Source organism: Anser brachyrhynchus (assembly GCF_964034855.1).
Source record: "Anser brachyrhynchus genome assembly, chromosome: 13".
Lineage (NCBI taxonomy): Eukaryota > Metazoa > Chordata > Aves > Anseriformes > Anatidae > Anser > Anser brachyrhynchus.
In genome coordinates this window covers 7736368-7746854 of record NC_137708.1, presented here as the reverse complement: position 1 = coordinate 7746854, position 10487 = coordinate 7736368, and the positions used below count along the sequence as shown (strand labels likewise).

Genomic DNA, 10487 nt, shown 5'->3' with positions numbered 1-10487 from the left:
CAGGCAGGGGCACCCAGGTGACACAGCTCACCAGGGCATCCCCTGACCCTCTTCTCCAGCTTGGCACACAGGGAGGGTGAGCTGAGCCATAGCAGGACACGAGGCTGCTGGTACAGTGATTTTAAATATCCAGGTGATACTCACCTGAGCACAAACCTTGGCAATACTCTTACAAGTCAGCAGGTCTGCAAGTGGAAGAGATTTCAGATTTGAGCACTCGTTAGGGTTTGCTTGGCTTGAGGCTGCGGACCTGCTCCTACTGTAGTGCTCAACTGCAGGCAGCGCCAGGACGGACGGGGCAGTCGTTGCACGGGGCATTGCCAGTGGTGGGTGCCTGCCGCTGTTCCCTCCCAGATTCAGTAGAGGATTGCTCGGAGACTGCCAGCCTGGTATCGCTGTAATTTAATTTGCAGTTTGGTGGCTGTTCTCCAAAGCCGCATAACTTTGCCAGAGAATGGACTGTTCTTGTCCAGTGCTATGTATAAAACTGTTTATTTAACTAGAGCTAAAACTGCCTCGTGTTTGTGGACAGAAAAGAGAGACTAACCCAAAGTGCATGGGAAACTGCCTAGCGTGATGAGGTGAGCGTGGCCATGGTTGTTTTGCAGTTTATTTCGACATTTAGGGTCCCCCTTTCTGAGCACATCCAAAGCACCGTGCGGGCCGCATAGCTGTGTGCCCCACAACATGTGCTAGTGCAGGGCTTTGCACACCATCGTGCTACAACTAACACAAGCTATGAATTAGGACGTCTGTGGCTGGGCACTTTGCTTCGGATGCCACTGCCCCTTCTCACCCAGGGCTGAGGCTTCCTGGGGCCCTGCTCGGGGTCCGGGGGCTAAGAGGGCAGCAGGGCAGTGCAGGGGCACGGTGGGGACGGCCAGTCCCAAACGCTTCCTGGGGCAGCCTCTGCACCCTTCCTGGGGCACAGTGGGGATTTGGGGCTGGGCAGCGCTGGATGCATTTTGGCCAGGCTGGGCACATTTTGGCCAGGCTGGGCTGGAGCAGGGGGCAGGAGGGCAACGATGAGGAATGAGGTACAGCTGTAGGGGCTCGTTTAGGGGGATTTACAGCACCTGGCTAGAAGGGAAGATTCCTGCACCTACCTGGACCCTGCAGGGCTGTCTGCTTTGGATGCTGCATCAGGTCAGATACTGCAGCTGCCGTACACGGGGTGGCAGGGACTGGTCAGCACCTTCACTGGCACAGGTTTGGCTGCGTCCCTGCTGCTGCCAAAACCCAGGCAGCCCCTGCGGGACGGGCTGGCGGGGGCAGTGAGGGGTGGCAGGGACAGTGTGGGGTTGGGGATGTGCATGGCCGCCGTGGGGATAGGGTCTTGAATACTTCAGGAGGGAACAAAAAAACGATCAAAGTGGTGCAGTCTGAGAAAGGAGAAAAAGCAGGATGGGTGCGAGTGGGTGGGGAGGGAAGTGCTTGCCCTCAGGCGCAGGAAACCTTCAGGAGCAGAAATGCTGTTGGGCTGAAAAAACACTAAATGAAACTGTGCAACAACAGCTGCTACCTCCCCCTGCAAGTGGGGCTCCTTGCCTTGTGCCACTGTCTTTCCTGGGGCTTTTGTTTCTTGCCTCCGTTTCTTCGCTTGCCAAAAATAGCCTGTGGGATGCAGATGAGAGGTAATGCGTGGGAGGGGAGGAGATGCGTGTGCTGCCATCCAGCTGTGAATTTGAGACCGTGGCCTTCTCCTGAGCGGCTTTGTTCTCCTCCCCTCCTCGGTGCCGTGGCGGACAGTTTTCCTCTCCCCGTGGAAAGTTTGAAGGTCGTCAATACATTGATTTTTCCCTCACTGCGGGGCCTCTCTGTCACTTCTCTGGGTGCGGAATTTATAGTTTGTGAGCTGATTTTTCTTTGTTCTGGGTAAAGTGAAAAGGGGCTGAGGGGGAGGTGAATACATTGGGCACGTTGGCAGGACTGGCACAGAGGGACATCGATGAGCCGTGGCAGGAGAACAGCATGGTCATCTGCTGGGGATGGTGCTCATGCGGCTTTGCAAGTGTTGATCCTACTGGGAAATGTATTGGGTTTTAGGTTTGTATAAGAAATGAGGCTTTTGGTTTTGTTTGTTTTCCCCAAACAAAGGTCGTGATACCAGTTTCCAAGTGGGGTCCCCCCCTGCTTGTGCCACCAAGCCCAGGGCCGCGTGGCTGTGATGTGGCTGCTGATATGACAAGCCTGCCCTGGCATCCCTTCCCGAATCATTCGGGCTGGAAAAGACCTCTAAGATCATCAAGTCCGACCATAAACCTAGCAAATGATCTTTTTCCTGTCCCTAGACAGACCAGCCCTGCTCGCCTGCTTCCCATTGCATTGCAGTCGCTGACCCCACGCTGGGTGGCGAGACGCAGCGGGACGCGGCAGGCGGTGCTCTGAGCGCCACGCAGCCCCGGGGGCGGTGGGAGCCTTCACTTCCCTCATCCTCTCGGCTCAGGGGGGTTTTGTGGCAGTGCCGCATGTGCCAGGGAGGCTACTGCGATCTGGCACCTCCGGGGCTTCCCCAGGCACGCCGGCGGTTTGGGCTGCACAGATGAAGCTGGTTTTTGGTGTTTTCTTTCCTGGTCTGATTTCACACTGACGGTTGTTTGGTGCCAAACCCTACCGCTCGGAGGATGCTGGTGCTGCCTCCGTTATATTGCTTGTGCAAAGGGGACATTTGGGACCTGGCAAAACAGAAGGGGGACAAATGGGCCCCATATTCAGTGGGAGAGTAGGATGGAGGTTTTCTGGCTAAGGCCGGGATTTGGCTTCATGGTGGCACAAGAGGGGAGATGTTCCCTCCAAAATGAGCCTGTGGGATGCCTTGTCCTTGCTCTTCTGACCAGTTCAGGTTCGGGGGCACCTGGGTCTGAATGTGGTCCTGTTCTGGCTCCGCAGTAATTCCCTGAAGCACCACTTGGGCTCAGACATGCTCCCTTGCAGACCTCAGTGTTTTCCACCCATGGTCAGTGTGTCTTGCTTGTTTTTCCTCTCTCCTGCTCTGACTGATGTGCTTGGAGAGGAAGAGCAGGGCTGGACCCTCCTGCATGCTGAGAACAGCCATCCTCAGCCATTCTCCTGTGCCGCTGCTCTGCCGGCTCTGAGCATCAGCCACAGCCGAGCCCCAGACCCACTTCAGGCACAGGTAGAGAATGTGGCATCCTCACCAAAGAGTTAAAAATACCAGCATGCAGGAGGTCTTGTCCAAGTGGTAGACCAAAGGAAATCCTGTCACCACACCTAATCCCCAGAAAAAATAAAAAAAAAAAAAATCTCAGGCAGGAAATGACTTATCTACAGCAACCAACTGGTGCAACGAAGAGCAATTTCTCCATAAAGCATCCCTGTTAGCAATGTGCATTTGGGACTTGAGGGAGGGAAATGCATCACCCTGCCCCAGGACCAACTCCCTCCCTGCTGTGGGGCCATGCGGTGGTGGGAGTGACAGTCCAAAGGCCAGCATGACCATTCACACAAGCACCTCCCCGCTGCCCAATGGACCAGAGGGGGCATGATGAAGCTGTGGGTGTTCTGATATCTTTTCTTAAATCAGGAATGCCCAGAGCAAGTGTTGGCTTTGCTTTCATTCTAATGTTTGCTGAGCGCTCAGCGAGGTTTTCGTACTGCGCCCACTTGCTTCCCTGGGTGCAGCCCCAGAGAGAGGTGAGACAGACACAAAGGAAGCAGCACTGAGGGCTAAGAAGCGATTTTTATCCTTCTTTATTTGTTGAAAATGTCAATTAAAAAACTGTTCAAAATAAAAACATGTTAGAAAAGTTGAACTTGCATAAGTAGTTACAGTAAATAAACCTACATGACAAAGATAAACTGGAAGGCAGCTGACACGACATCCATCTATAGACGGACTCACTGGAACCTATTTACAAAGCACTGTAAACAAAGTAAATATGGAAACATTGCTGTCCATCTGGCATGGCTTCTTTTCCTTTTTATTTTCTTTTCTTTTTTTTGGCTTCTAGCTCTTGACAAACGCCTGATCCAAAAATGTCCCAGTGTGCCCTCCATCACATTACATCTTAGAAACATGCATATGTACACAGCATGGGTTTTAACTGAACTGTGGGCAGCAGGGAAACGTTTCTACCTTCCCGTGGGAGTACAAATGGCCCTTGGTTGACTTCCTTGCACTGACTGCACATTGCTAGCCTCGTTTCCAGCCCACCCTCGAGCAGGCAGCCGGACTGGATGATGCTGGGGCATCTGGGCATGGCATCCCAGAACAGCGGTTCAGCCGTGCTAACTTGTGCAGCAAAGGTCGTTATCGTAGAAAATGATTATCCAGCACAGCAGAACTCAATTGTTGACCCAATCTTTCAACTGTGTACTCAGGCAAGGAGGCAGAGAGCTGCCGTTTAACCAGGATGCCTTGGAGATAGCAAACGTAGCCAGAGGAAAAAAAAAAAAAAAGCCCCTGTTTTGTCCTAGAAACAGCTTAAAGAGGGCTTCTTTTTACATTCCTTGTGATGATTCAGAGTCTTGCTCTCCCCAAACACCATTTGCTATGTTCTGGCTGAATTTTAATTGCGATGAGGGAGTTATTATTATTGCCTCTATTACATCCTTCATGAACAATGTAACGGTATGACTAAGGAGCTGCAGTGTATCTGCACACCCTGGGACCATGCTGCCCTGTGATATACATAAGACTTATTATTAACTTTAACAGAAGGTTACTTGTATAATGCTGCTAAGGAAGGAAGGAAAACATCAGTTATAAACTAGGATGTAACACCAAATAAGATGAAGATAGCCGATACATATGCATGTTGTCCGTGTGCTGTGTTCGAGGAGCTGTGCATGGATCGGGAAGGTACTGCACGTCCTTGCCCCAGGAGCGTTACAGCTCTTGTCAAAGCCTGAATATAAATACCTTTCCTATCCCAAAAGTTCCTTTTTCCTAGAGCAAAGCCCCTTTGGGGCAATGGGGGAGAAGTGACCGTTGGCTGTACGTTCCTAGCCTTTGGGAAGGAGAGCCTAACGTGGGCAGAAGGGAGCGGGGGACAAGCATATTCGGGTGTTGTTTTTGCTGTCAAGCAGTGTTTGCATTTCATACAGAGAAAAGCATGTCCTGCAAGGGGAAGCACAGCAAAACTATAAACTCATACAATACCTGGACACTCAAAGTGAAAAGAAAGCAGGGTGTAGGAGTTTCAGGTCATGCTTAACGAAAGGGGTTGGGGACAGAACAGCAGTTACCTGTTGTGCTAATCACGAGCTGTTAGGAGGCAGTACTGTGCAACATACCTTCCCGTGCGCTCTGACAGGTGCTCCACATCTGACTTCCCCAAGGAGTTAAAATGTCTTCATGTTAATTGCACATTTTAATCAGTATCAAGGCCACACGGGAACCACAGTATTGCTGGGCTCTAGTTCGCTACAGTCAACTAATGGGGAAAAAAGAAGGTGGATGGGAAAAGCTTCCCCAGCTGTGATTATCTGAAAAAAAGGAGCAAGGTGCTTTTTGGTTTCTGCTCAATGCCAACTCAGTAATGTTTTCATTCAATAAATAGGTACCGGTGCTTTTGAAAAGAATGAAAGCATTAAAAAGTGCTTAAGCTTCCTCTAGGAAACTGCTGCCATACCCTTTGTGAGCGGCAATCACTAGCAGAGATTGTGTTTGCTCCCAGTAGTAGGTACGATGAGGTATTAGTTGCTGCAGATGAATTGTGAATCATGGACCACTTGCTTACTGTTTTAGTTGTGATCGATTGTTTCTGTTTGCTTTATTTCCTTATTGGATGGAAGAAAAACTATTTTTTTTTTCTCTCTTGACATTTTTTTGGTAACAAAATCCCCCAAACCAACAAAATAAGGAGCAAGAAGAGGCAAAGGATCCAGTTCTGCTTCCCAAAAAACACCTGAGGTCACACACCACTGCCAGCAGCTTCTCCCCAAATTCAGGCAATCAGAGACGACTTGCGCCCCGTGTCCTCCCTGGCACACTCATCTGTCTGCTTCAGCAGCCTTCTGACCAGCTTCTCCAAGTCCTTCCTGGATTTGAGCTCTTCCTCCAAACACTGTTTCATCCTTTTGTTCTCCTACAAGGTGAAAAATAAAAGAACAAAGATGCAGTTAATGCCCATGCACTTGATGCAGTGAGGTAGTTCTGTTATCCTGGTTGCCTGTGGCTCAGGGGCAGTAAGATACCGGGGACGTTTGGCAGGTCAATGCTTGCCTGAGAGGATGAACACGCATTACATGTGCTCTGAGCTGTTCAAGCAGACCCTCACCACCTTACGGACGTGCAAAGAAGTTCCAGGACTAAGCAGGCAGAAGCATCCTCCTGGAAACCTAGTTCCAAGCCTGGATGGAGGATCCTGTCATGGCACCATCCAGCTGCACGCACGGAGCAGCTTCAGGATGGGACCAGCAATCGGTGAGACTTTTCCTGGGCATGCACCAGTCGACTCACAGCACGAACAAAACCACTCAAATTACCTGCTTCAGTTCCTTGACTTCATCTTTCAGTGCATAAACTGTGTCAACAAGGCTCCTGCAAAAAAAAAAAAAAGGCAAAACATCAAAAACCAAACTAAAACAGAACGAGCTGAAGTGCAGCAAAACAGCAACAGCCTGGGAGCTTTTGTGACCGAAGCGCTCATGGGGAAGGTGCTTCCAGCTCCCTTTTCACCACTGTCTATTGCAGGCATGGGGCTGCCACTGGCACTGTTACCTATGAAGTCACTCTGGAAATAGAGCCCAGGAGCATTTATGGACCACCAGCCAAAAATTCAGGGCTCTTTTCTCAACACTGAAAAAAAAAAAAAAAAGCAAACCAAGCAACCTTGTTCTGCTATCTTTAAGTTAACAACAAAGGTCTGTGGCTTTGGCTTCCTTGTTTATGCTACTGCAAAAAAAAAAAAAAAAAAAAAGGTTTTAAAATTCAAGTGCCTGAGCATCTTTTGTTAAATGGCCCTGATTCCTTGAGGTTGTGCTGATGAAAAACAAACAAAAAAGGAATGTACTGCCTGGGTTAGAAAAGGAGGGGACCAACATCATAACCCAGATGCTGAAGCGCTATGGAGCAGACTGGGAGCACTCACAGGCAGCATCACACAGCCTCATGAGGGGTGGCAGCAGCCTGCTATGTCTGTAGCTTAAAAAAAAACAAAACAAAACAAAAAAAAACCCACTTGTTTGGTTCTGTACTCCCTGACCCAGTTCAGTACATCCGGAGAAGCTCTGGGACTCAATAAACTGGCTCTCAAGACCCAGGCACAGGCTCCCAGGAGGCTGCAGCCATGTCAGAGCAGCTGGGAACGTGGCTCTGGTCTTAAAAAAGGGACAAAATAGCAACTGGAATAGCCCAGCATTTCTGGCACAGCCAGGACAAGGCTCCTGACCAGCTCCACTTCTGTGGGCGGAGGACAGAGAGGACACTGGTTTTTAACCATCCTTCCAAAAAGTGACAGGGGAATCTGCAGCCTTGCTTACTTTTCCTCCGTGACAGTCTGGCCATTGCTTCTTGTCTCCTCGATGATGATTTTCTCTTCCTCAGGAAGAAGGACTTGGGGGATGGATTCTTTACGGGAGCCTGTGTGCAAGAATTACTCATCATGAAGAAAAAGGGAGACTTTCCCTGGCGCCCACGCCATGCCGGAGGCAGCACAGCAAACGCAGCCTTCGCTCGCCCTGGGAGCGGGAGGCTCGGCAGGGTTAAACGCGGGCTGGTGTGTGCGGCTGAGCCAGAGCCAGGCCACGAAGGGAAAGTTTCCAAGAGTGCTCAGGGCACCTAAAGCTACATCATTATTTATAAATTAAATCACTCAGTTCGGGTCAAGAGCTCTCAGAAGAAATACGGTCTCCCTTTTGTAAATGTGCCATTATTTGATAGTTCAGTGATTTAATTTGACATCTTACCAGCAATGATAAATAGTTATATTTCCAGAGTTTAAGATGTTAGATAGGTTCTTATGAAGTAGCTTGTTCTTAAATACGCAGCTGATTGAGAGATAATATTCATGCTTCCTTTCTAAAGCTATATGCAACCTGAGATTACTATCAGATTTTCAGTGCTGACAGCCACAGGCACTGACTAGGTTCATTTAATTCCTAACAAGTGCTGCAAGTGCTGGTGAAGTAGCTGTGTCTCATCTACCCTCCTACCTGCTCATTCTGTGTTTAGAAGAAAAACAATGGCAACTAAACCACTAGGTAGATGAAGCTCCCTTATCTTGAAGATTGAACACCACACAGTTTCCTAGCATGAGTCTCATTGCTGTCTGATGCAACCATCTGTTTTTTCCCAGACAGGTTATCAGTGTTACAGGCAGAATGAACACTAAATAATCTGTTTGTGCCCACCTGAACTGAGAGCTTGCTGGAAGCCTGCCCCGGTACAGTACGCCTCGATCACCTTCAAGATCTGAGCATCTTCTTCCAATGCAGCAGTACCTGTAAAACATTGCAGACAACAGCTGCCCCAAAAAGCCAAGTGCTCTGGATTCTTCTCTCCCAGCCTTCCTGTTAAGGGACTTCAGAGCAAGAGAGCATTGTTTCCTTGACTGACAGTCTTGGGGACTTTCCCTAATCCCTTTTTGAGTTCCCTTACATTTTCTGGCCTTTGCAACATCCTGTGACATCAAGCACCATGACTAAATGGTAGGAAAAAGCACTTCTAGGGCTCACCTTAGCAAAATTCGGGGGATGATGCCTGACTTTGGGTGCCAGCAGCACAGGGAGATGAGCAGGCAGAACAGCCGTCCTGGGAGGGCTTCCCAGAGGAGGGCAGTGCCCCGGGAGATGTCTGGTACAGCCACAACACAACAGGACTCTGAAAGGTGAAGTCTTCATTCCGAACCCTAGCTCAGTGCTGTCTTCAAGTGACCTCAGGTTCACACTGCAGCAGCGCACCACTGGCCTTTCACCCTTCCCTCCCCTGAGGAATATCCCAGACTGGCCTCAGGTAGCAGTCAGGACATCTTTCTTTGCAGGTGAACACCTCTCCAAGAACAGGGCCTTATTTTCATTCTGTTGTCCCCTGTGGAAACGGCTCCAGGACCTGACGGCATGGACAGGTAAGAGTTTGTCCCAGCTCAGACACATCTGGATGACCATGGGTGTGCACTTTTAGTGCAGCTTTTAACTGCTTTGGCGTAATTTCTTGGCTTCGTAGCCACAACAAGACCACCCAGAGCCACGTGATCTCACGGTAGGAATCACGGTGAGGACAATTGTGCTGCCTGACAGTCACAGCTCGGAGGGGATCTGTGTGTGCCTGGGAAAGGCTGCACCTGCAGGAGCCTCCCGTGCTCAGCAGCACGTAGGCTTGCTTGCGTGCCGCATTCAGCGCCATAAGAAAGGTTGTTCTCAAAGCCCTGTGGGGATTACTGAGCACAAAGAAACCACAGAAAAGAAGAGAAAAATTCAACACTTACTTTTCCTAATAACAAACTCTTCATCTGATGCTTTTCTCTCAGTTTTCCTTTTTGGAAGAAACTTCTTCATGGTTTTTGGACTTTTGCTGGAGTCCTACAGAGAAACAGACTCTTGTACTTCACCAGAACCAAAGGCAGCTCAAACAATGGAGCAGCTCAGGCTGAATGTGGCTATCTGTGCTATGCGCAACACATTAGAGAACTACAAAGCAGATGACAACAAAGTCGGAGGACATTATGCTTTTTGCCTTTCCTATGCACTAGTCCTGTAGCCACTGCTCCCTCTAACAGCGGTGGGAATTGCACCTGCAGGTCCAGGTCCGGACAGACTCCTTTAGCTAATATCCCTCAGCTAATATCCTTTGGCCAAAGAATTCCAATATATTCACAGCACTTTGGGTCTGTTTATCAACTCCACGGTCTTTGTTAAAAAACCTTAAATACTGTTTATTTCCTTGACTCAATTTGATTTCTAATTAAAAGGAAGTGGGCAAATGACATCGTTTCTCAATGTATACAATTTGTTTGAGAGTATAAATACCCCCCAACATACACGGAAAACAAACAAATACACACAAAGTTAGTGCTTGCTTTGACTCCACAAGTAAGAAACACAAGCTTTTAGCTTTTATCTCCTTCACTGAGTTACAAGTCATGCTGATTTGGAGAGAATTAGTATATTAATGGGTTACATGCAGTACAAACTTTAAGGAATGACAAGCAGCAGGAGAGGCATGCCAGGAAGTTTAGTACCACAGTCCTAAATCCTTCTTGAAAGATCTCTCAAAATACATTTAGCAGTCACCACTGACTCTCATGTTAACTTACTGATACAGCCAGGCAAAATTAGGGTCATGCAAGCACAAGAAGCATGAACAGCAACAAGCAGTCTTTGCCACAATAAGCCAAAGAGATGTATCTACCCTTACCTTTAAGATATAAGACATCCTCTACAATGAATATGCAAAGAAAGAGAAGATGAGTGTGAGAGACTGATGATTTTACTGACCAAGTCCATTAAATCAACATTTCTAAACCACATTTAAATGTTAGTGTTGTGATTAATTTGGCACACCCTCTGTACTGGTTTTGCTATCA

General features: G+C 48.7%; 1 protein-coding gene and 1 long non-coding RNA gene across 15 annotated transcripts in view; one reads left to right on the top strand and one right to left on the bottom strand.

Annotated features, from left to right (window-relative positions):
- Nucleotides 1–4481, top strand: LOC308177284. Its single transcript, XR_013938988.1, has 2 exons — nucleotides 1–1146; nucleotides 2098–4481. It is a non-coding gene; the product is annotated as an uncharacterized lncRNA (long non-coding RNA).
- The window catches only part of ARHGEF6 (Rac/Cdc42 guanine nucleotide exchange factor 6), a 40199-nt gene continuing 33400 nt past the window's right edge, over nucleotides 3689–10487 (bottom strand). For 8 of the 14 annotated variants that reach the window (XM_080554233.1, XM_080554239.1, XM_080554237.1 and 5 more), the window contains 6 exons: nucleotides 10319–10339; nucleotides 9390–9483; nucleotides 8317–8406; nucleotides 7447–7546; nucleotides 6451–6505; nucleotides 3689–6050 (listed from right to left, as the gene is read on the bottom strand). In XM_080554233.1, the coding sequence (XP_080410359.1) occupies nucleotides 5910–6050; nucleotides 6451–6505; nucleotides 7447–7546; nucleotides 8317–8406; nucleotides 9390–9483; nucleotides 10319–10339 (501 nt within the window). In that variant the 3' untranslated portion in view covers nucleotides 3689–5909. The remainder of the gene's footprint in view (nucleotides 6051–6450; nucleotides 6506–7446; nucleotides 7547–8316; nucleotides 8407–9389; nucleotides 9484–10318; nucleotides 10340–10487) is intronic. The other 6 variants (XM_080554229.1, XM_080554231.1, XM_080554236.1 and 3 more) reach the window with 1 other exon arrangement.